At 39.4% G+C, this 26,932-nt stretch overlaps 1 protein-coding gene across 2 annotated transcripts in view; it reads left to right on the forward strand.

Annotated features, from left to right (window-relative positions):
* The window catches only part of pdgfc (platelet derived growth factor c), a 50,310-nt gene extending 23,834 nt beyond the window's left edge, over positions 1-26,476 (forward strand). The window contains exons 2-6 of one of the 2 annotated variants that reach the window (XM_078260133.1): positions 7,885-8,077; positions 12,613-12,793; positions 23,217-23,415; positions 23,668-23,888; positions 25,324-26,476. In XM_078260133.1, coding sequence (XP_078116259.1) covers positions 7,885-8,077; positions 12,613-12,793; positions 23,217-23,415; positions 23,668-23,888; positions 25,324-25,437 — 908 coding nt within the window. In that variant the 3' untranslated portion in view covers positions 25,438-26,476. The remainder of the gene's footprint in view (positions 1-7,884; positions 8,078-12,612; positions 12,794-23,216; positions 23,416-23,667; positions 23,889-25,323) is intronic. The other variant, XM_078260134.1, reaches the window with a different exon arrangement.
* The last annotated feature ends 456 nt before the right edge of the window (positions 26,477-26,932 follow it).

Genomic DNA, 26,932 nt, shown 5'->3' on the forward strand with positions numbered 1-26,932 from the left:
CTGTAAACCCAAAAGCAATAAATATCCTAAGCAGGATGGGGAATTTACTGCACCTGTAGTAACTGCTGCACCGTCTTAATAAGCAACAGATGTTGGAGTGATTGCATCGAGCCTGAGACGCATGCATCGGAAAAAGGGAATTCTTTGTTAGGTACAGTTTCATCACCTGACCAAATCTGTTTCAACTCTGTTCCTCAGGGCCTCACATTCATTTTGTACAGCAGGTACCAGGGCTGAAATTAAAAACAATCGAGATTTAGTGTCAAAGTGACTCGGCTGTCGATTACGGGACAGGAAATAGCTGTCACAAATGGTTATCCATGATGCATGAGGCTGCTGCGAGCATGAGGCTGCTGGGAGAACACCATTTAGTAGTGGACCAATATTTAGCCCATAATGTGTGAAAATAACAATTTGGCCAATTTACTGAGCAAATACAACTCCCGATGGCATACATCAATACACCAATTATACCTAATAACACTTTTTTTAATTTTGGTCAGGACCAATTGAAGCTGTAAATAATGGCTGTTCCTCTTTAAAAGTATCTTGTCTGACCTCATATTTAAGGACGCCAGAGATATTTATTGCTTTCTTAAGGGTGAGTAGAGGGGTAGTATAACAGTTCCTATAGTTTTCCAGAGGAATGGCATAGTTATGTCTACTATATCATGCTATTGACCACCAGATAAACTCCAAAGCTAAGGGCCAATGCAGTGAGACACTGTAATTATATCCTGTGAGGAAAGATGAATTTAGTGAGCCTAACAGAAGCCAGAATGAATGGTTCTCATTCCTCCCGCTCCTTTTTTTTACGAGAAACATGCAGCAGTCTGGACAAAGGGGCTGCTCTCATTAGTTAATCTTTGCTTCAAGGCATCTAACATTTATTCATGCATCTGGGTATGCATGCACTGGTGTCTGTGTTTGGGTGTATATGTGTGTGCAAGGGCTATGTAAGTGTGTGTGAGGGTGTATGGGATTGATTATTTGTTCATCTACGGTACTGTCGCCACTTTACTGTATAATCATTGCGCAGATTTCTGTTATCCTATTATATGTATTGTTATTATCATCACTACTAGTAGTAGTAGTTGTTCAATGCTTGTGTGCACTAATGTAACATTGTGCACATGTGCATGGTTCACTGCATGTGCGCTCAAGTTTTGTTTTGGCAGGGGAAAGGTTAATGTTAAACAGCATGAATGGTTCACCCACTAACGTGTGAACAAAGCACAAAGGCTGCACTGTATGGGCTCCTATTTATTCAGAGTCACTTCCTCCCTTAATAGTCAGCTCTACTTTCCTCACAGAGGAAAAAAGTAGGTCAAGGAAATGTCATGTTTAAGGTAATTCACTCTAGGGAACCGCTACTCTGATCATTAGATGACATTGGTTAACCCCGAGAGTGAGGTCATTTTTATGTCAAAGTTACACCCAGAATACTGCATTTTACAGTACACATAGGGTTAATCAGAGAGGGAGGATGTCAATGGGAAGGTTTAAAAGAGAGAAGCATAAAAGATTTTAAAAAAATAAAGAAAAGCTTCAGGAGAAAAGGAAGGAAGCTGGTTTATGACCTTGTGCATCGTGATCAAATATTGGTTTGCAGCTGATGTACTCTGAAGGAGCACTCTATTAAGGAGTTTCTGCTTTGATGCAAGTAAACAAAAGATCCACAGCAAATGATCACTTGGATAGTTCATTCTTGAGCTTCATGCACAAAGAACTGAACCGAACAGGAATGCAAAGGCATTGTTCCCTTACCTACTGCAATTACTTGTGATGAGTGCATAAGAATTAAGCAGGATATTTGCAGACTTTTTGGATTAAGTATGATTTCATCCACGCAGGTCTCTGGAATACCTTTTCATCAGGACCTTATGCTTTCATGTCCAGGCATTTTTTTCTGCTTTATCCCTCTTTTCTCTGAAACATCAAGCTCAGATTTACCTTTCACATTCTCCTCATAATTGCATCTTAATAAAGAGGCATTCCAGTCACGTCACCAACAGATTTAAGGAACTATTGACAGACCCTTAAAAGCAGACATTGATGAGAATTGTGGAAGTAAATTGTTTTTGGCCACTTCTATTAATATCATATGTACACCTACTATCACACATGCAATGCAGTACATATTCATTATGCACATTATGATCCTGTATGTTGGAGCCTGCAGTGATGGGGATGTAATTAAAGACATGTCATTGTGATGGAGGGCCAAGCTTTAATAGCATGAAAGCTATTGACTTGTTTCCTCCTGAGCCAGCAAATGGATACAAGAACAGGCCATCAAACCTAGTGCATTGCCGCTACTTGCACCAAAGATTAAACCAGTCTGCCATTGCTTTCTGTAGTTTTAAAAGAAATATTGACTGCAGGGGCAAAGAATGTGTTACATTTATTTGAATATGATCAAATAATGTTGTTATAAACCCCATGAAGAAGGTGTTTTTCTGAACCACAAAATATGGCTTTGAGGCATCCAATGCTAGTAAAATGTCTATTTTTCTGTCTTCAAGCAATGCATGTATTCTTTTTTTGATTTGCCTGAAGAAGGTGGCCCTTATTTGGTGAGACAGTTTGTACTTGAGGCCAAACTCTTCTCACAGTTATGAAAGAGCCTGTTCATTGAGAAGTCATGCCTGGGCTTTGTTTTTCTTTGCATCTGGCACACTGTCATTCAATCTGTTCCCACCTGGCTCACCACCAAACCCAAATTAAAACATCAAAGTAGTATCTGCAATCTGAAGTAATTGTTTTTTTTTTAAGTGCCATTGTTGATTTATCTACTTACTCTGTTAGACAGCAGAAGTGGGGATGCCAGGAGAGAAAGTCCAGCGAAATTTTGCTGGATTAGAGAGGGGTTGGATGCCTCAAGGAAATCCCAAAAGAAAGTTCACTGATGACATGCAAAGTGTTGGTATACAGAGTAAGGGCCGAGCATAACGCGTTAATTTGTTTTAATCGCATTAATCGCATGCCGGCATTTATTAATTTATTTTACACTTCACTCGGCTTTGCGTCGTGCATAACAGGGTACTATTTGACCCTTTGCAGCATCGTTAGGTATCATCAAGCTGCCACTTCCTCGTAACACATCCTGCTGCTGCAGGCTGCAGGCATGATGGAGAAACACAGCAGCAATAACTCTGAATGGAGCTTTTTATTTTCCAAAACTCCCGGACGGCTCGTAGACAAGTCGAAAGCCATATGCACATTGTGTAAAGCCGAATTAAAATATCACCGAAGCACGTCAAGCTTGAGCTACCACCTACGGAGCTAAGCATATAGTTCAGTTAACGTGATGCTACCCACTCAGGCAAAGCAGTATTTTGGAAAGTGCTACTTGCCGACCTGTGGATGAAACCAAATCCCAAAAAAATTACTACAGCTCTTGTGAAAGCGGGTGGCAACTAACTGCAGACCTGTCAACATCGTAGAGGACTCGGGTCTTAAAGATGTGCAATGGTTGGTGTGTTCTGACCTGTCTCATTGCCGTCGAGGGGACAGCAGTCCCACACACAGCCTGTATGACACGGAGAAAGCTGCCACACTGGAACTGCTGCGAGGTGCTGCAAGCGCTGTCTCATTAACCGGTGATCACTGGACATCAGTGAGTAATCAACATTATTTAGCAGTTACTAAACACTATATTGACTCTAGTAAGGATAGGGATTTTTTTGTTTTTTTAGTTAGGTACTTGGAGGAATTGTGCAATAATTACAGATTCACACATTTGTCTTTTGTTTACACAGTAAATAAATAATTACAAATCTTAAAATCATGTTCATAAAGTAACTTTATTTGCATTAATTTGATTCCCAATCAAGATACACTGGTAAGAATTGCTTTTGATTGTTAATATGTACTTAAAAAACTGTTGAAATGCAAAATAATATAATTGATAAAATGTGATAAAATATACAATTAATCACTATTACCTATAGAAATTCAGCGATTAATCGCGATTAAAAAAAAATTAAACGTTTGACAGCCCTAATAAAAATACAGCTGACATTTCAGTCTGCTTTTATCTACACTTGTCTGAAATCAAGGTTACATTGTTTTAAAACTTGATGGGCATTGCAACAGGGGGTGAACTTTAAATTCTCTTAGAATTTTTACTGACTTTAAATGACTGTAAAAGACAGACAGTCCTCTGCCGAAGTTGGTTTTGCTCACTTATTTTCAGTGACCCCTCCCTCAGACAGAGTTGTTGTCCTTGGAACCATACTGAGAAACTCAGAGTCACTGTGGAACTGTTATTAGGCATTATACAGGGTGAGAACATGGCACAATCTTAACCTGCATGTGTTTTTGTTTCTATTACAAGCAAATAACCTCAGAATGATTCAGCCGCCGGGTGTGAATCACTTACATTTATGGCAAAATAAAGAGTAATCAAGCTTAAAATGTGTTCCACCATAAATTGCATTAAACCCCTGCTGGTTCCTCTGATGGCTGGACGTATGGGATCGGTTTATGAATACTGAATGATCATCAGTGGTACAAAAATAAATACTGCTTAAACAAATTGAGGATAGGTTGGGGATGGGATAAAATTATCAGCGTGATTTCTGAGACAGAAACACAGAACAGTATGTTGGTTGATGGGCTACTAATAATAGTATATTGAGCCAGTGTTAAAGTATAGCCTATTGTTGTGACAATTATGCGTAAAAAGAACTCTGTGGGAGTGTTGACATGTGCTACATGTACACGCTACAATTTTTTTAATCTACTGTAATCATACAAATCAGTGCAGGGTTTTGTCGCCTTAACTGTTGGCCTGTTGGCATATTTGGTGCATTTTAATTAATTTCCTTTTGCATTGATTTAGAGCACAGTATTCTTTATAGGACAAATTAAAAACATATGCTGCTCTCTCAAATGTAGCTACAGCAATACATCATTTTGGTGAGTTTTAGCTGTGCATTTAATAAATAGCTCTATGGCCGGTTTAGCCTAGCTTAGCACAACGTTTGGAGGCAGGGTAAAACAGTTAGCCTAGCTTAATAGAGTGCATTCCACCAACTTGAAATGCCATCTTGAACACTCTGTATGTGCATTTCACATGAAGAAATAGAAAATGAGACATTGTAGTTTAACTACCTAGCTTACATATTGAAGCTTTTTCACCAACAGAAGTCGGAAGTCCTGCCCTTACTGTACTATGAATTTGATTGTTTTTGGATACTTTCATAACTCTGGACAAACCCCATCTGACACTTGGTTATGCTAGTCTGGGTCAATGGATGTACATTGCCTGGATAAAGCCTGAAGGAATGGAAGGGACATCCAGCACTTGAGAGACATGCCAGATGTCCCTTCCTTTCCTCTATCTATTTTGCAAGGGCACCGTTGCTGCATCCGGGGCTTAACACTGTGATTGGTTTAAAGAACTACAAACAAACCAGAGCGTTTTTTCCCCTATCTCAGAATTGATAAGCGCTGTAGCCAGACCATACTCCAGCACTGACACAGAACTGTGGAGATAGGTCTGGCAATGTGAGACTACTAACGTGCTAGCTATTGTAACAAGATACAAAATGTAAATAAGATACCGAAAGACATAGTTTCTCAGTTTTTACAAAGACTGACTGTTTCCTCCTACATCCAGTGCTTGTGTCTAGCATTTCAGACTGTTGCAATGCTGATGAAGGTGATTGTACAAGAGATTATACATTATTTTGAAAATGATATATTGATGCTACATTGTATTGATTTTGATTGCCTAAAAGATAAACAATATCTTTCTTCTCATGTACTCACATTTGAGCTCTTATTTTGATCCTTTGAATAAATAGCAGTCCTGTAATCAGCATGGGTTCAGGGTGTTGACATTGCAATGGTTGTGAGGCTCAGGTGGAAGTATCCCAGCAGTTTTTCTCCTGAAGGTGACAGGGCCTGATGGGGCCCAGGGGAACTGAGTGACAAGCTTTGTTACTGATTAAATCCTGCAGCCACTGGTCCCAGTGGGCCTTAATGGCTTTACGAGAGGAGCTTGAGATAACCCATCTGGCAACAGTCCCTTTAAAGTAATTTGCACTAATGTTTTAGATTTGTGGAGTGATGCTAACAACCACAGTTAAACACAGGGAATATACATACACATAATACAGCAATATTGCTGTATTATGTGTATGTATATTCCCTATATTTATGATTGTAGAGTTGCAGTGTTTCCCATACATAGGTTCTACTTGGGTGCACCGCCCAGCAGGTAAATTAAGACCCACCCAGGTAGATACAATCCGAATAAATTTTCTTTCCAAACAATGGTGTATTTTTTACAGCGCACACAGACCAGCTGCCTCAGGCCCCTCCCCCTCGTGAAGTTGCGTGCCGCGTTCATGACAGCGTCAACATTACACTTGCTCAGAGAAGCTATTGTTACGTTAGTAGTAGCATGCTGCTGGTGAAATACTGCTCAGATGAGATCTAAATGAGTGAAACAGGACATGTAACGTTAGCTATAGTACAGAACAGCGTGTTTAGGATCCCCAAGTCACGGATTAATACACTTCAAAAAGCGAACAATGATTTAACAGGAGTTAGGAGGGAACAGTTTTGAGATTAATAACAACATGTAACTGAACCGTTAACATTTGGCAAAACATTACATGACATTTAATTGACAAAGCACATCATGGCTACACGTTTTTGTCATTTGTTTAAAATTTAACAAGCAATTTGTTGTATTTTAGCAAAATACTGAAAGCAGCAGAAATGCAGAACTGAGAAGGCTAAATTGTAAAATCTGTTTATTTATCACAAGTTATATCATTATTGTGATATTCAACAACGTTAGGGCATATGGCATATTTTCCTCATGTCGTACAGCCTTAATAACTACCCTGAAATTGTGTCAGATGCCGCATAGTGTTGCAATATTTTCATCTGTATCTGTATCATCTCTTAGTCTAATTTGTTTCATATGTAAATATTTTTTTTCTTTTTAAATTATCTGATAATGTTACATAGTTATTGTTTTCATATTTGACTAGTTTATAACTGAACCCATTATTACTAAACCCAGCCATTACGCACTGCACTGTCACATCCTGCTCCACACACAACCGCAAGTAAATTCTCAACCTTTGGGAAACACTGAGTTGTATGTTCAGTTTAGTTAAGTTTCTTCTGGAAGATGAATCTCTGTTTTCATATTTGTTATTCAACATACTTATGTGTCCTGTTGTCCATTTCCACCCTTCTTCAAGCTTACACACCCCATATCTACACTTCAACCTCTTGTTTATCAGAGCATAGCTCTGAGTGGGACTCAGCTGCAGATCCAGGCTTCTTTTCGTAGGTCAGCCTTGGATTTGTGAGGTCTAAGACTGTGTTTGCTTCCTCAGCGATTTCTATCATGCAATCAATACAAATTCTATCAATAATGACAAATATCCTCAATTTTTTTCATGTATAGAGCCGTTGAAAGTTTTTTGTTATATGTGTTTATATTTTCTTGCATGTGTTTGTGTATGTTAAAGTTAAAGACAAGCCCCAAAGGAACAATAAAGGTGGTGAATTATTTAATAATTTGCCTTATAATAATGTGTTTAATTTAACAGGTATGTATGGGTAACCTGTTAACCTGAGTAGGAGCCAGCTATGTCAGGCTTGTCCAGACAAGACTGTCAAAGGATGAATAAAGCATTAGTGTCAATCTGGTATTTTTTCTTTAAAGTCTCCCCTTTTATACTGGACAGTTGCTCAATATGTCGTCATACTGCACGGTACTTGTTTGCAAAGTGCTTGACATGTTAATTTTTCAGATCATATGCATAACATCTTCTCCAAACCAAACTGACGAACCAATCAAACTGCTACAGTATATGCAAAGCACAAAACACAATCTGATTTCTGTTTTAGGAGTGCAAGTTTCCCATCAGGAGAAGATCATAACAGTGTCTGGAGAAGGAATGGTCCACAGTCCAGACTTCCCACACACTTATCCCAGGAATACCGCGTTGGTCTGGAGACTAGTGGCGACCAATAATATGAGGATCCAGCTCACCTTTGATGACAGGTTTGGTCTAGAGGACCCCGAAGATGGCATATGCAAGTAAGAACATACAGTAGTAGATTTATTATGTAAGTATAAATACAAGAATATGCAAGTAAAAGAAATACATTTTAAAGGAACAATGCATTTAATTTGGGGGACAATGGCCTGCTGGTCATCTTATCAGTGGTGTTCTATTCTATGTTCTATATATATATATATATATATATATATATATATATATCTGAATATTTATAATATCATGACACAGTATTTCTGATTATTATAATGCATCACTTTCTTTTGTAAGATGTCCCTCTGTTTGGCCAGGGTAAAGATGTGTCCTGCCTGTGTTGTCGTCCATCTTTAAAGATTTAGCGTGTGGCTGGTTAGCTCAGTTGGTAGAGCAGATGCACATATAGAGGTTTATTCCTCGATGCAGAAGGTCCACGGCTCAAGTATGACCTGTGACAGTGTTCTTGCGTGTCTTCCCCCTCTCTCTCGCCTGTTTCATGTCTGAACTGTCCAATCATTAAAGGTGGAAATGCCCATAAAAAATCTTGAAAAAAAAAATGATTTAGAGTCAGAGTGTGGCCATTTGTGAAATTGCCTTTGGTCTGCTGTGGCAGCTTGTGAATATTGAAAACCCAGCAGCAGAGTGATTTGTTTTACGTGATGTACTATAGTCGATATTTTTAGCTGTTCACGTGATTGTTCGAAAGACATGTGCCACACCCTCTGACTGGCAACTTATGAACACAAACCTGCACATATACATACAGTACACCCTCTGTTTTATTGAGGAACCCACTTTTAATTACTGCCTGGGTTTCCCTCTGTTGCCATTCAATTTAAACACGGATCCCGAGCCCCAACGATCGATTTACCCTCAGTGCATTATGCTCAGTGCCCTGCTGTCAATATATCACAACTGACTCGTTAGCATCGAGAAGCCCAATCACTGGAAGGTGGAGAAGAGCTAGGGGAGGGTGACAACGCTAGTCATTCCTGGAGAGCCCCCTAAAGGATAACAAGGTGAATGACAGTTCAAAGGTTTATGTTGTACATGGCAGCACTATATTAACATGTATCTTTTGAGAAATCAACTGTACATATCAGGACATTTAAAGAAGATGTGAATCAGTATGCTTCTGTTCCAGTGACAGTGCCTAGGCTTTCATTTTCATTGATCAATAAAGTGTTTGTGATTCTGACTCAGATGGGTTTGCAGCTGATTCAATTGTCTGATGTGCTGCCATCCAGAATGAATGCCTCTGTTTGACATTATACTTCCTGTATCCTGTCTTTATTGGGAAACAAAAACATGAGTTCAGGTAATTCGAGCCCGCCAGCACACCTCTGTGCACATTGACGAATGAGGTTAGTGTTGAAATCCTGTGAGGGAAAGTTCCACAGTGGGGCAGGGTGCAGATTGACAACTGTTGTGCTGCCCTGCCTGTACAAGACTGCACTAGTCAGTGTCCTCAGGGAGAGGGGCGAGAGACAATAACAACATCCCCTTCCAGGGTCATGCAAGTCATCGCCACGTCTACCACTCCAGCTCTCACATTTTTTGCTCCTTCCCCAGACTGAGGCCCAAAAGGTTTTGATCGGATCCCAAGATACACACTCTTGGCAGGGCTGGCAGGGAGATGAATGCAGCATGCAATCACAAGCAGAAACAGACACACATATTCACACGTCTATGTGCTTGTCTTTTCTCTCACTCTCTCTCCTTTCTATCTCAAACACACACACAGTCTCTCTGTTCCACATACACACACACACATACATAAGCCTCCGGCCTAATCTGCATATCTACTTTATCTTTCATGTGTGTTTAAAAATGTATTCACAAAATTTCCCTTTAGAACTTCATTCCACTCTTACCGTATGGCAAAAAAACCCATTCATACACATTGTTATTGATACGCTACTCTTACCCTTGTGTCACTGCACAATGTGATGCAAATAAACACGGCTGTAATCTCCTGTCCAGTTATTCACAGCTATGGCAGGGGATAAAACAAACACACAGTGGGAGATGTGTTCGGCTTTGGTAGCAAGCCTGGAGCGAGAAGCCTTTGCTAGGATGAGAGGGATGCTGTGTAGTCGAGATGCTCATCTGCTATTCTGTTTGTCTGTGGCACGATGAAAAACATTCTTACCAAATCCAGTGGAGGAGAGGCATATTGGAGAGGGATTGGTCTTGCTACTGGTTGGCATGGCAGCGGAGTCGTGCTTGACGGCTCACAGACATGACTTTAGTCTGAAAGTAAATGACTGAAAAACTGTTTGTGTTGCTTATCTGCATCTAGCGGTGCAGTGGTATTGCATTTATAATATAATAAAACTATGTAGGAGAAAGCTTTGTGAATATTAAACACAGTTTCCTTGCAGTGTGCAGGAAGGTAATCCTATGTGCTAGAACTGTATATGAGATTCCTTTGTTGTTCTGATTCTGTTCACTGTGACTGCACGTACAGTTTGGCATGCATGTCAGTGCATTTGTAAATCTGATAAACCGCTGTTCGACATGGGGATTCTGAACACATGGCAATGTGTAATGATGAGGGCGTCTTGCATTATTGATGAGCCATCTGTCAAAGCTCTGGAGCTGTCTGAGGGCTGATTTTTAGAGAGGAAAGCTTCTCCCTTCACTGACCCCCATCAAGAAGGCAGAGAGAAGCTAAACTGACATTTTATCCCTTTCCAGGAAACATTTCATGCCAGTCTGGTTTGCATTTATATAAATGAATGTTTCACAGTTCATGCAGTTGTCTAGCAGGTGTGCATTTAAACAGAATATATGATTTTGCAAAATAACGCTTTCGTTTTACATTTCCCAATATGTTTGTTTGTGCAGATTACAAACTTCCTGTATAACTTTTCAAATCAAAGGCAACAGAGTCATTAAATGTATCGACCCCCCCCCCTCCCATTCAGTTTATTTGACATCACAGAAAAGCCATTTTTAGTCGTGCTCATATCCCTCCATGTTGTTTTATTGAAACCAGCTTGAACTGAATCTGTCAAGCTTGTGCAATGTAAACAATGTCCTTGAAATCCAAATATTCAAATTGGCAGCAATGAATGAGAGGTTAGCATGCCTGTTGATGCAAATGGCGAAGTGATTAATCCCAGACTTTGAAGAGTCAGTGAAACAAGGCTGTATTGAATGCAGTGCAGCCACTGGTTAACACACAGGTATAAATAATAAAGGCTGAACTCCTGAACTGCGTGTCTTAAGTGCTGAGGTTGGCCGATGTTAGCCTTGGCACACCAAAGGAGTCTGGAGACATATGCTTCTGTACTTCATACATTCTACATCATGTTTACTGGTATTATGGTTTGGCAGGGTGGCCAGTAAAGAGAGACTGTCATGTAATTACAGGGATGCAAAGTTTGATCCCCACAACAAGCAACATAATGCATTTGTATATAGTTTTCTCAATTTAATTTTTTATCATTTTGTTAAGTGAAATTGAAAATTACACTAAATCCTTGAAACCTGTTTAACCCATCATGTTAAAACTAAACATTATTCCAAAAATGCCTGGGATTTTCTCACATACAATGTTTGATTTTCAACCACCAATAGCTTCTGCATCTTTTAGTAATTGTTATGTTTGTAGCCAGAAAAATACTGTGTAATATAAACTCTGTTGCAGTCCAATTACCTGAGTTATTTACGTGGGCATTGAAGAGGTTGCACAGGAGCCAGACGAATCTGCGGCTATTAAAGAGGAGTGGCTGACATTGAAAATAGAAATATGAACACTCAATATGATAAAGGTTAAGAGTTAAAAGTACATTATTGCAGAATGATTTTGCAAAATACCTTCATATAGCTATTCGTACTGTATTTTTTTGTCCATATTGATATCCAAACCTCATAGTCTGGTCAATGCCGCCCACCTAGAGACAGCTATGAGGTGTCTGCCATGTGAAAAGTGAGACAACTGAGAATTTGTTTTGGAGTCCAGGCAAAGAGGCCTGCAGTCTCCCACAGTCAACATACAATATATTACAGTATAATGAGCCCAAAGTCTAATTAAAAACTATATTTCAATGACAGCAGTGTAATAGGCTTGTCAAAAGGTTGCATCAGCAGCCATAACTGCAAAATAGCAAGAATAGATGCTTATGCTGCACTGTCAACCTGAGATTTGTCCTACATTGGCAATATCCAGTTCATTTTTTATAGATTTAATTCAAGCAGTAAATAAGAGACAAAACTCATCTCTCACAGCTGAGATATTGTAACTTTTTTTTTATAAGGTTAAACCTTTATTTCCCTGGGCAGCTTTATTGATATTAACAATCTCATCTTCAAAAGGGCAACACAGAGCTGAGGAGACAGCACCATGGCAAACATTTAAAGTGCTGACGAGTTTACAACAATCAAGAATACATTCAAAGGTCTAAATCTACCATATGAAAGCTCAAACAAAGCCATTATAGCTGGAAGTTGTGGCATAACTTGGACAAAGACAATTTCATGATAATAGAGCGGAGTGGGCCGAATAACTGGTGATGTCTCTGAGACTAAAATAATCTTTAGTTTCTGCACTTTGCCTGTCTCACTCTACCAGATACGACTTTGTGGAGATAGAGGATCCAACTGAGAAGACCATCCTGGGTCGCTGGTGTGGGTCACAGTCGGCACCAGCTAGTCACACTTCCAAAGGCAGTCAGATCAGGATCCGCTTCATCTCTGATGAGTACTTCCCCACTGAGCCGGGATTCTGCATCCGCTACTCCCTTCTGCCTGTGGTATGTACAGTGTCAATACTCAGGACTTTACGAATGTGCATTGTACGTTGTTGTGCGCTTACGTAAGCTGACATAGCATTTCTCAGCATCTATCTCCAACTTCAGGGAGTTCACATGGCAGTAAGCAATGCCTGTCCACGCATGCACAATTAAAATAATGTGCTTGTTACATTACATGGTGTCTTAATTTGCAATCATCCATTTCTGCTTATGTGGACCCAAGGTTTAAAGCATCGTTGGGGAGAGATTATGTTTAAGCACTACAGAACATCTGTCACCTGTACTATCATTTATTTTAGTTATGATGATGATACACACAAGCCAGGGCTGCTTATACACTCATACACAGACAAAACAAAGTGTCCACAATCTCTGCAATGACAGTAGTGAGTACAGCTAAGTTATCAAATCTAAAACAACCTAAGTTTTTTCCCTCAAGAATTTGAATGGACCCTGGAATCTTTCTACAGCGTCAGACGGCACTAAACAAATACAAATATATTGACTTTGAATGGTTTCAAACTGTACTTTTCTCATTTCCTGGCTCTAGTATTGTTTCCATTTTTAAATGAACTGTTATGTTCTATATTACTCTTCTCTATAAAACCATATACCCCGTTAACCTACACTGTATTTTTAGACTCAGTCTGACAGATGAGGTGTCTCAATTTCACTACTTCTTGAGACTGAGATGGAGAAAATAAGTGGCTTCACATTCACAAAGAGGTCCTATGACCCTCGGGGGGATTCATTCAAGCCCCTGAAATGAAAGTAGGAATTAAGAGATAGAAGTGCTTTTTGTGTGGAAAATTGCCACACTGATGTCTGTCTGTTACATTTTCTCTTTGCGTTTTATCATCAGTAGTTCACAAGTAATATCTCTTTTTATGTGTTTTTACAGTACCCCACTTAACAAAGATACCTATGTTATTTTACTCTATACTTAGGACTGAAATATATTTCTGGCACTAAACCAACCTTTCCTCCTTTCTGCTCTTTCCTGTTACTTTACTTGTTCTTGCCTGTAACATAGACTATAATCACTATTTGCTAATCTTTGTTTCCATTCACCTTTTAGACTTTTCCAATTGTATCTAATTAAAGTTAAAGTGTGTGCATAGCATACGATTAAACTCATTCAGTACATCACCAGCTTTGCTTGAAGAGCTCAAGACTCAAGAAACAGCCAAAGTACCAATATACAAAAAAGTGAATGACAAAAAGTGACACCCTTTTCAGCTTCTTCCTTTTGTGCCTCATGGCCTCTCACTTGACTTTAGTTTCGACATTAGCCAGATAATCAAACTGAATTGCCATTTTGTTTTACTTCATTAATTCAGCTAAATACACACTAAAATGTGATTCAGGAGGGCTAGCTGGATTTTGCCATACCAGAAACACTACAGTTCTTTGGCTCCATTCTTTGAATTTTTACTTAATAGAGCAGCTCTGCCTCAAAGACATGCTTGCATAACTACTGTAAAAAAATTTGAAAAGACTTCTGTGACTGCTTTACTTCTTGTCATCTTTGTCTGATCCTTCCTCTCCCTATTCCTCATTCTTTTTTACTCTCTTGCCTTTTTCTGTCCTGGTCTTTAGACCACACACACACAGAGAATCCCTTCATCCCTGGTGCCTTCACTGACAAAAGCCCGGAGATAAACTGAAGAGACGACTGCCATGTTTTAAGCTGTCATGTCTTAGCACTGTTCACTTGCTTTAAGTAAACTCTACTCCTCATTAATCCCTAATGGCCTGCAGTGCTGTGAAATCTGACAAGCACAAATAGGCAACTGAAGTCACTGATGGCACTTTGTGTTTTGTCTGTAACTTTTTTTTCTGCTTCAAATGCTGTTTTGTTCTCTTATTCCTCATTTACGTTTTAATGGCATTCTTAAAACCCTTAAAACCCAAAACAACTGACATGATGAGAACATGCCGAGTGTCAAGCTGAGTATCAAAGATGTATTTCTCAAAAGATATAAGTGGAAAGTCAGTCATTACGTGTGCTAGCTGCTACCTGTGGTATGACAGTGGTTAAGTTATTGCTGACCGCTAAATTACTGAAAACAAAATTGCTCAGTCAATCTCCAGTAATGATAATCTTCATGTTAGGAATGAATTGTATCAAACTGTACCATATATTTACCACCAAAAGACTGCAGTAGATTGTGATGTTTGAGCCACAAGCAATGCCTTGCTTTATCTAATGGAGATTAATTAATCCAATAAGACACTATTACAAGGAGTTACACGACTCCAAAATCCCTTAAGTGGAGTAAAGGGTTATCTAATTACCAATTTTCACTGGTGTTCTTTTTATTTGAGCAGCAGTCTATGCTATAGTAAAATCTGCAGAGGGTATGTACATTCATTTGAATTGTTTTGTAGATATTTTTCACATTAATCATTTCAATCATTAGGTTGGGTATCATTTGAAATTCCTCGTAAGCATTGATGCGATACCTGAGTGTCAGTACCATCAGGTCAAGTGAAATCGTAGCCCCTAATCACAGATTTGCCTCAAAGGGCTTAATAATTTACACAAGCCCTGGAAGCTCACCTGGTTGAGTGCGCCCCATATACTGTTCTAAGGCTCCGTCCTTACAGCAGCGTCTCTGGTTTGACTCCAAACCGCAGCCCCTTGCTGTTATTCCCCCCCCCTCTCCCCTTTCCTGTCTTCAGCTATTCTATCAAAAAAAGCCATAACAGAAAAATAAAAATGAATAAATATGGAATTAAAACACCACACACAACTGTGGATGTTTTGGCATTTACAATTAAAATGTGATTATGCTGTATTAGAATGAAAGTCTTCTGTGGTGTTCAAATGTCTGCCACTAAGTATATAATGGAATAAGAGACCGGGTTTGTCTTTCATATTCCAACTCAAGAAGGTGCGGAAACCATGAGAGGGGGGAAAGGAAGCTTTGGCCTCTGCACGTTCAGTCTGGCTTCCCTTTGAACTTTCCTCTGACAGAGGAGCAGCACGCTAGAACAGCAGCACTCTGTTTCCTCTGTGGTCAACCAGCAGCTACTGGAACCTCGTGCCACGCAGGGGCCAGCACTTTAGTTTATATTTAAACAAGCAATAATTCCTCCCCACCACTTCCATGGAATGGATGGGGGTGGGAAAATAAAAACCCGGTCTGTAATTCACAGGAAGAGATTTTAGGAAAAGCGAAAGGGCCGAGGCAGAGGTTGTTAAAACATAGAAGAGAAGGAGTCTGTTGAAGGGAGCATGAGGGGTGTTGAGTGGTGGGTCGATGGAGCAAATAAATCATGCATCATTGTCTCTGTGAGGTCCCAATCCAGAATGAAACCCCACTGCTACCTAGGCATGAAGATCGCTATGCCAGTTTTGTTTAATTTAATGGATTGAAGAGTGTTTTACACACTCTGACTGAGTATCTGACTCAGGAGCTAGGACAGAAGAAGTAAGGGACTGTTCGTTATTTATTTAAGGGGCCACTGGAGGAGTTTTGGGACCTTTAGGCTAAAAAGACTTGACCCTCCCCTCGCCAGTAATCATTTTTCTATGATCCTCCAAAATGATTTGAAAAAAAGAAGCATGACCCTCCCCTTATGTGCTAGTTTGCATTTAGCAAAAATGTACAAACACCATTTTTTTTTTTTATAGCCACAACATACATGAGTTAACCTCTGCATTTTCATCTTACACATCCCACTCCTCTGTTATGGTGTGGTGGCCATTTCAGTAGATTTACTCACTAACATTGTTGTGGAAACACAATAAGCATGGAAACTAAATTCATACTACCTGCATTACTGCATTACTTCAAATACTAAGTTACTCCTCTAGTAAACTAGTATTCACATGAAATAAAACAATAAAACATTGAGACCATTCAGCAAAGGACACTGGGAAATAACAAATTCAACACTGGTTGCTATGGACTCATCACTAGGCTTCCTCAGTCATTGGATATTTTAGCACATAGGTAAAGCTGCCGAAGCTGAACATTATATTCCAAAACGTATACAGTTGTGTTCAAAATAATAGCAGTCCAACATCACTAACCTCATGAATCTAATTTTTTGGTAGAAGTGATATTTCTACATGGCAAATAATTTACTAGTAAGTGTTGTAGAGTCATAGAAAACCAACAGACCCAACGGTCATGACATGCATGCTGCTCATTCTGTGTAATTGAATCTGTAATTGAAAGGGGCATGTTCAAAATAATAGCAGTGTTGTGTTCAATTAGTGAGGTGATTGATTCTGTGAAGAAACAGGTGTCAATTATGGCCCATATTTAAGGAAGGAAAGAAGCAAATGGTGTGCATGCTGGTTATAATGCATTTCACACTGAAATACTCAGCAAAATGGGTCGTTCCAGACATTGCTCTGAGGAACAGTGAACTTTGATTAAAAAGTTGATTGGAGAGGGGAAAACATATAAAGAAGTGCAGAAAATTATAGGCTGCTCAGCCAAAATGATTTCAAATGCCTTGAAATGGCATCCAAAGCCTGAACGACGTGGGAAAAAAACCGTCAACTACCATTCGAATGGATCGAAGAATGGCAAAGGCTCAACCAATGAGCAGCTGCAGGAAAATCAAAGAAGACCTCAAAGTTACCTGTGAGTACTGTTAGGATCAGAAGAAGGCTATGTGAAGCAAAGCTATCAGCTAGAAGCCCCCGCAAAGTCCCATTGCTGAAAAAAAGACATTGAGTACTGAATAGGTTGAAATTTGCCAAAGGGCACATTGACTGGCCAAAGGAGAAATGGGGCAACATTCTGTGGACTGATGAGAGCAAAATTGTTCTTTTTGGGTCTAGGGGCCACAGACAGTTTGTCCGATGACTCCCATGCACTGAATTCAAGCCACAGTACACTGTGAAGAGAGTTAAGCATGGTGGTGCAAAACTCATGTTATGGGGATGGTTCTCATACTGTGGTGTTGGGCCTATTTATCGCATACCAGGGATCATGGATCAGTTTCAATACATCAAAATACTTGAAGAAGTCATGTTGCCTTATGCTGAAGATGAAATGGTTCTTTCAACAAGACAATGACCCAAAACACACCAGAAAACAAGTCTTGGTTCCAGATGAACAAGATTGATATTATGGAGTGGCCAGCCCAATCCCCAGACCTCAATCCCATAGAAAACTTGTGGGGTGACATCAAAAATGCTGTTTCTGAGGCAAAACCCAGTAATGCAGAGGAATTGTGGAATGTAGTTCAATCGTCCGGGGCTGGAATACCTGTTCACAGGTGCCAGAAGTCGGTCGACTCCATGCAACACAGATGTGAAGCAGTTCTCAGAAATAATGGTTATGCAACTAAATATTAGTGCAGTGATTCAAAGTAAAGCACACCCTTGAGACATTTTTCAGTTGATACAGTAAATGTTTGAGTTTGTAAAGACAAATGAAAACACTGCTATTTTTTTAACGGCCTGATATTCCTTTTTCTTCACTTTCTGTAAAGGTGTAACACAAACTTGATCAATGCTGGCCATGTTTTGATTTGGAATTGAATGTGCAGTGTTCCCAATGCATTGATATTATGGAATTAACAGCTATTCTAAGGATTTTGAGCATTATTCACTTTTTTTTAAACACACTGCTATTATTCTGAACACAACTGTATGTATATTTTTAAAGCAGATTTTAAATTACATTGTAACAATTAAACAATTTGCCCGATTGAAATCCACAGCTGTCTTGGAACGCAATAGACAGACGGTGGCGGAATGCTCCGACACTTAAATTCAACTAAAATGTAACAGTGAACAATCAGTGTTCGACCTACAGTCTGTTGAGATGCCTCTCCAAACGCAGAAACCAAGCTCAGTCACACCATAAAACATTAATACACGTTGGGAAAAAAGATCCGTATTTTGCCGTAATCCAATGACACGGAGAAAAAAAAAAGTAATCCACAGCGATCAGCAGATCCACAAAAAGGGTGTATCCAGCAAGGCCTATACGAGTGTCACATTCACCAGCCAGCTCCAAACAGGTGAACGAGGCCTCTCCACTTCGCCGTATAAACAAAGTGGAATAAACGTATAAAAGTTCAAATCTACTAAAAACCCGCAATCAATTAGTAAGCTGACATCACATTTATATACATGGCATTTAGGAAACCTTTATTGCAAGGTTGGCACGGCAAGATGGCCAGACTAGTGCTACAGTAATTGCACTACTACATTACACCACATTACACCACTGCTGCTCCAGTCGTCACCCAGGTAATATCTTTTTTACTAAAGCAGTATATGAAATCTGATGTATTACCTACCTTTAGTTATTTTGTGTTATTTAAGATATTTATAAAATATCTGGTCATGCCAGATGTAATTATTCCACTCATTTTTTAAACAATGCAATTACCCGTTTCAGCCACCAGGGGGGCAGCCCCCCAGCAAACTCATGGGTCAGACCCATCTGGTAGCAAAGGAGGGCCAAGACTACGAGCTACATGAAAAAATATGCACCAAACAAGCCACTTGGAAATTTTGCTGTTCATGAATACAAAAGTTGGGTGACCCCCCCCCCACACACACACACACACTACAAAATGTTGGGTGACCCTCCCCTCAACAAAGAATACAAAGACATGACCCTCCCCTATTTTCCTCCGGTGGTCCATTCCATAAATACCGAACGGTCCCTAAGGAATGAAATTCTATAAGCAGATTGCAATGACTGGTAAAAGCCATGCAGGAGGCTTACCATTGGCATGATGACATTGAGGTCTGTTTTTACACCAACCTCAATTGCAGTGTGTAGCGTATAGTAAGAGAAAAAAACACTTTGTTCACGCACAACAGACCTTGTTGCTTACTCAAAGCTCTCTTGTGCAAGGAAGTGGTTTGCAACTCCATGTGAAAGAGAAGATATTGTTTTCCAGAGCTCTCCCAAGATGCTATTTCAGAAGTCTCATCTCAACGTAGTTAGCTGAACCTGTCATTTTAGTTACCAGAAATAAGAGCATGTGGTTGTGCTCTGTAAGAACAAGGAGAGCTGGAAATGAGGTAATCACAGCTTGAAAACAAGGTTATTTCTTGAGGGGTAGGGGGTTCAGAGAGTTTGATAAAAATGATAAGAGGTACATTACAAGCTTTCACACTTTGATTCTGTCTTAGGGTCATCAAGAAGAATACAAACACATTCAGCCTTTTTCCATTTATAAAGCAAGTGCTCTTTTCACAACATAATTATTTCAATAGAGTTACATTGCAATCTTGTTAAATAAGCTGCTGCTGCCCATACATCATATGTATGTGCTTATATTGTAAGGTTCACAATTGCAAACATTTTGGAACATTGGTTGAGCATATTACCTCCACCGAGTCTGTAATTTCTACTTTGAGCGTGGCCAGGCCTGCTGGCTCAGCTATTTTTTCATAAAAGATTGACATAAACTGCAACTTACTGGCAGCTAAGAACATCAAATGCCAGTATAGATTTGAGTTTACAACCTTAAGTAAACAGCAAGTTGTTAAGTCCGAAGGAGAATAATTAGCATTGTATTAGATAACTTAAGAAAAATGCAATTTATGTGCATAATTATGCCAGAAAATGTTTTAATTTAGTCATAGACATTTCAAACTCTTTACCAGAATCATGTATTTTCCTGATCATGTAGAAATAAGGATTTTTAATGTAAATTATGTAAAAATGTAAATAAATTCATCTTCTGTTATATACTGCAAGCCATACATAAAAGGGCCTCATTCTTAACTAAACAGTGCCGCCCACTTTAACACTGCTACACTATCATGGCCTTTATTTATGTAGGAGACTAACTATTTGATTCAAGACATTCTTGTGTCCCTGTGTACCTATCTTGTCAGTGTCAGCTTTTAGGAAGCGAGACATTTTGCACAGGCTTATGCCTTTTATTTCCTAATGTCAGACACAAAGAAAATACCTGCAACTGGTCCTCTCTGTTCAGGTAACTCAGTGGCCAAAGTACATCTGTCATCTCAACATTTTATGTCAAATCAGCATCCTGTCTCTTCCACAGCTTTGTTAAATGTAATTTCATGCACTCTGTTCTTTCTTATTAACACAAAATGGCAACAAATGATCTAGATTAATTGTTGTTCAACTTATTCCATTGCTCCTCCAATATTGTATGTGTTCATGCATCAAGTCTTAAAGTGTGACACGTGACACATGGGCGCTGCTCTGAGTTCATGCCAGCAAGTTGGTGGTCCATTTAAGTACTTTGTTTGTGAATTTCTTAAACAGGAGCTCTCAGCTTTATTCACACCATCTTGATGTGTCTATGAAGGATTGCCTGGCTTCTCTATCTGAAGCCGAGCTTGCAGAGCGCAGCTAATTGGGGGAGTGTTGCACCATCGACATTCACAAGCTGTTAATGGCTTCCAGTCCACGCCGTAAGCCACTGCCAAGGCTCAACTAATAAGAATCAGAGCTCTGCTCAGAAAAAGAGCTGTTAGATTTACTCTTACTATTTATGACTAGTCCTTTCTCCATAAGCATTCCTTTTGTGTTTGTGTCTGTTTATCTCAGTAGGTGACACATGAACCAAAGATATGTTCAGTGGTTATGAAGGCAGCCTCATTAGAATGAGTCAAATCTGTGGCATGAATACAGCTGCGCATCAGCAGTATTTTTCTAGCCTGTGGTGCAGTCATGTCAAACCACTGGCATCTTATTTTAACATCTATGCCAAAGGGACTTGGGGTTTAAGTGAATTGCATGGACTAACATTGCCAATAAATCTAATAGGTGGTTACAGTACAGATGCCAATACACTTGCCGATCTGTTTTACTAACTAATAACCTGTCCATTGTGCCTAGACAAGCTGAAAAAAGGATTATATGTCAATCTTAAATATCTCTGCTGGCTCTTCTGGTGGATATAAAAAGCACTTTTGTCCCGGTGGTTTTACAATGCCATGAATACTAGTGTTTAGCATAGGTAGTTAGTTAGTGTCATGGCCTCTGACGAAAGGAAAACTTTTCCTCTTATAACCCCCATTTCTTTCTGGATTCCTTTCTAATTCAGCCATATAAGTCATCAAAGGGAAGACACAGATTCCTGGAATCATTTTTTTTCTTTTCTAACATTTCTGCCTTTCCAAAAGCTTAAAGATGCAGCTGCCAGAAGGCGATGTTTTCAATGTTGTTCTTTTTTTTGTGTAAGTGTCACAATGTTTCCTTCTACCTGTCAGTCACATAAGATTAGGGAGACCAGCGAGCTGACATGTTGGACAAACACAGCGTCACAGGACTGAAAGGTTTAACAGATTAGCCCTTCTCTTGTGGGAGCACCACCATCCCAGGTATCAGTATTCTCTGTTACCGCACGCTGTAGCCTGGAGGGCTGGGAGCTAGAAACAAATAATACTGCTGCCTATGGGAGCTAAAGGGACAAATGCAAAGTTGTTATGTAAAGTGGGCAGAGGAGGTGACAGTGATGTGATGAAATTTGACAACGTAAAAACTAATACCATTAATTGACATTTTCTTCTCAACTTAAATGCATTGAACAATTTCAGATAGGGTCAATAGACAGTCATATGTGCCTTCTTGGAGTCCAGATGCATGATGACCTCGCTATTTATTTCTCAACCAGAGAATATAAGCAGAGCCCCAGCCTTATATGCAAGATAACAGACTTTAGCTGAGGCAGGTACACCCACAGTGACAGTTTGTCTTATATCAGGGATTGAACAAGAACTGAAGTTAAAAATATATTTAAATCCATATTTTTTCACTTAGGTTTCCTACTTCCCACAGTGTTTATTCAATGCATTGGTCAGTGTGGGAATGCTTTGCAAAATATCAGGCTGTCTGTAATCTTTAGGCGCTTTAGTCACAACTCTTCTAAACATTACCAGGTCTAAAACATAGAGCTTAAATTGGGTCCCAGATGGCCTGAACCATCATGGTTTTTGTTTAAACTCAACTCAAGTCCAAACCACTGTATCATTTAATGAGCCTGAACCCAATTTAAACCCATTTTTACCATGAATGTAAAAAAAGAATGTAGCATACCGTTGCAGAGTCAAACTCCCCTTCTTTTTATGCCTTTACAGTTTTTCACATTGTAGAAATAAAGCACAATGTGTCACTCCTGACAAAGTTGTTCCTTCTGTGTAATTTTCCTGTTTTAGTATTTGTAACCGAGAGCAAGCTTACAAGCTCTTAAATGTCACAGAAAGTGTATGCTCTGTTAGTATTCTAAGACATTTGGTGCGATGAGGCGGTTTGGGGCATGGAAGCTACATTATGTGTCTATGTTACAAGCTTTATATTGCTCTGGCAGAGAAAAAGAATACTCTCTTAGTGTACAGGTCCATATCATAGGGCATTTTCCTGTTGTAACTTTACAGATAAGCACTGCAATTACTGAATACATGACCTTTCCACTCTGTCTCATTCCATTTCATCTACTGGTTTTCCCACAGAGTGTATCAGAACCCGTGGTTCTCCCTGCATCCCAGCAGGGTATTGAAGAGTTGTCAGAGGCTGTGGCAGGGCTGGGCACCATGGAGGAGGTCATGCAGTACCTGGAGCCGGAGCGATGGCAGCTGGATATGGAGGAGTTATACAAACCTACATGGCATGTGCTGGGGAAATCCTTCATCCATAATAAGAAGGCCAGAGGTAGGACACTTTCCAACTTGTACATGTTTATTAAATGAAATACAAAGGTTAAGAATACAATATGATAGTTTACAATTGCAGTAGATATAAGAGTCAAGCATAGTCAAAAAAAGTACAATTTTAAAACATGGCATATTAGAGGAGTCATTGGATATAAACTGAAACTACTCAATTATTAATTATTTGTCATTAAAACATTACAAACTTTGTTTCGACAGGAAGTGATTCTGATCATGTCTTTGTGTCTTTGAGGAGGAGCTGATCTCAATCTGTTGAGGGAGGACGTTCGACTGTACAGCTGCACTCCACGCAACTTCTCTGTATCCTTGCGTGAGGAGCTGAAGAGGACAGATGCCATTTTCTGGCCAAGCTGCCTCCTGGTGAAGCGCTGTGGTGGAAACTGTGCCTGCTGCTCCCACCGTTGCTATGACTGCCAGTGTGTTCCCACCAGGGTCACCAAGAAATACCACGAGGTAAATATCAATCCCATCATGAAATGCTACGAGGAACATGAAACATGTTAATACTTTTTACAATTTTACATTTACGTCTTTGGATTTTTAAGTGAATGCCAGTTCAGAATTTCAGAGGTTAAATTATGAAGCAGCAAAGACTGGAATTGGATATGTTGGCTGAACCCTCTGTATGGTTTAATATTTACGCTTGCACTTGTCTTACATTGCCAGACCTATCTCCACAGCGCTGTGGAGTAAGGTCTGGCTACACCACACGTACATTCCAGGATAGGAGAAAGAAATGCTCTGGGTTGTTTGCATTTCTTTAAACCAATCACAATCGTCTTGGGCAGCGCTAAGCTCCGGACACAGAGACAGGGGATCTGCATAATGGTCTTGGGAAGGAACTTGTTTTGGTGGAACATTTGCACCCCGCAAAAGAAAACTCCACATACAATATTAAATAAAGTTATTTGTTCACTCAATACAATGACATGAGCTATTTAAATTAGCTGGATACATGGTTAAACATAATTTGATCTTACCAGTGTATCGTCTTGTGTACTTACGTCCATAGCAATCTCCACCAATCGGTACCAAAACGTCCCAATTAGTAAATGCCGTGAACGTGTTATTTGTAAATTTTTACAATTATTCCCCAAAAGAACTAAGCAGGCCTTCCTTGTTGCGTGATCCAAATTTTCAAGACCTTCAAAAGTAGCAATTTTCAGCGTGTAGCTTACTAGCTCAAAGTTAGTTGTTGTTTCCTGAAGCAAACAGAGTTTGAGAATGGCAACACACAGACAGCGGAAGGTGAGGGACTTGCACCGGATGTCAGCCATTTATACTGGAAATGTACTTCCATTGATCCAGACTACCCTTGCACAAACCTTAGATCTTAGACCAAATTATCAACTTGATATAGATAAATAGTCATGAAAAAGCATTGAATTTTCTAGTTCCACCCTTTAACCAATATATTTTCCAATTTAACACAAGTTACAGCATAATGTAATAGACTGATTGACATGATCTTTGTTGAGCACATTCATACTTACAATTTTCATAGTATTTCCATGAACCTTTTTTTATGTAGTGCAACAATCAGGCCAACATTTTTACCCCACACCTACTGTAGCAGTAAGGGTCTAAGAAAAGCAATCTTGACATTACAGTGCAAAATACTAGTGATTTAATTTTCTTGTCAGTTGCATACTTGGCTTCAGATAATATGTAATGCCAGGCATTTGTCATGGTATGGTTTGGAAATCAAGATTTGAAAGAAATGCGATGCAATTAAGTCACTGGCATTATAAAACCTCTTTGGACAAATTATCTTTTTGTGCAATGGGTTTAGGCCTTCACTGGAAAAGAAAAAATGGTTACATTTCTGAATAATGTACCCACTGAGCATGCTTCCAGCTGTTAACTAAAGCATCCTCCTTTTTCACAGGTTCTACTGTTGAAACACCAAAGCGGTGTCAGAGGCCTGCAGAAGTCTATGACTGATGTGCCCTTGGAGCACCATGAGGAGTGTGCCTGTGTGTGTAAAGATGACTGGGACTGACCTCAGACATGTGTAATAGCTGCCACTGGAGTCACACAGGACATTAGAGATGAACCTCTGCCGCTGTTGCAACATTCTGTATCTCATCCACTTCCACTGAGCGCTAACAAGATTGTCCCTTTATTCCATTTTCTTTTCGCTAATTGGATGAATCAGAAAAGACTGGAATCTAATAACTCTTCTGAATGGATTCGAACTGCTGTGGAATACCAATAGTGTGCTCTGAGTGCATTTTAGAGAGACAAAAATTCACTGGAGCAGATCTGGACTATTATTGCTCTGAAGACTCTTTTCTTCAGCTCAGAGATAAGAACATTGAGGCATTTTTGCCTCTTCTTGAGCTCTCTTTTAAAGTTCAGCCAGCGTGGGCTGATAGTGTCATGGAAAATGGGAGCTTCTTTGTTCAAGTACTTTTTTATGTCAATAAGTAAGCTGGCTCCAGCTGCATTACTCCCTCTGCTCCTCTATTATTACCTTCAAGGCAAAGAAAGGTGCTTTTTCATGAGCAGTTTTCCTTTGCTCCCCTTTTGTTTCACTACATATTTAATCTGCAGCCACAGTATCGCTGAAATGCCTTGCTAATAAGACTGTATTATGTGTAAATATTTCATTTACATTTACTTTCTGTACTACCGTACCTTTTCTACCAAATATTCTCAAGGAGAAGATAAAAGTTGCACATGTAGAATCAATTGGGTGTTGTTCATTACAACTCTTCATTCAACCCATCTCAGCAATCTCAAATCTACTTCTTTCAGGAAGGCCTAGCGTCAAGCCATTCTTGCTGCATTTGAGAATATTCATATTTGATATTTATTTGTTTAAAGAAAGGGACATTTACATCAAAACTGTCTTGTTTGCTATATGTGTCACTGTACAGTAGTATTGGCCTCCAGTTTTCATTCTAAGTCATTTTACATTGCCATTGTGTCATGAATGTTTTTCATTTTCTGTATGCCAAAGTTATTTATCTCTTTTGCAATAACTGTTTGTGTATTTCATTGTACTGAACATCAAAAATAAATTCTTCAATTTCTAATTGTAGGTACAGTACTTGTGGCTGGTGAACAGTGAACAAACTCAACAGAGAAGATATACCGACAATCTAAAACAATAACAAACAATGTTCAAATAGTGGTATTTAGCTAAAGCTAGACATGTGTTTAAAGACGTCACTGGCAGAAATGATTGTAATATTTGGAGAAGAAAATACTAGGCTATATGTAGTTTCCGGTATGTTATTAGTGTCTGTATTAGTACAAGTAGGAGAAACTCTGAAGATTGGTAAATAAAGTAGGTTGAGAGGTTCTCTGTGAAGGATAAAAGCCTAATGTATATCATTCCACAAATGTGAAATGTGAGTCAAGAACCATATTCATCTGTGCAACATATTTGGCAAACTCACATAGTTAGTCTTCAATTCATTAGGTTTGAATGGATGAGCGGTGGGGGAGGATAAGAAGGGCATATGCATGTTGCACTGAATTATTAATCA

The sequence above is a fragment of the Sander vitreus genome, chromosome 10, assembly GCF_031162955.1.
Source record: "Sander vitreus isolate 19-12246 chromosome 10, sanVit1, whole genome shotgun sequence".
NCBI classification, from domain to species: domain Eukaryota; kingdom Metazoa; phylum Chordata; class Actinopteri; order Perciformes; family Percidae; genus Sander; species Sander vitreus.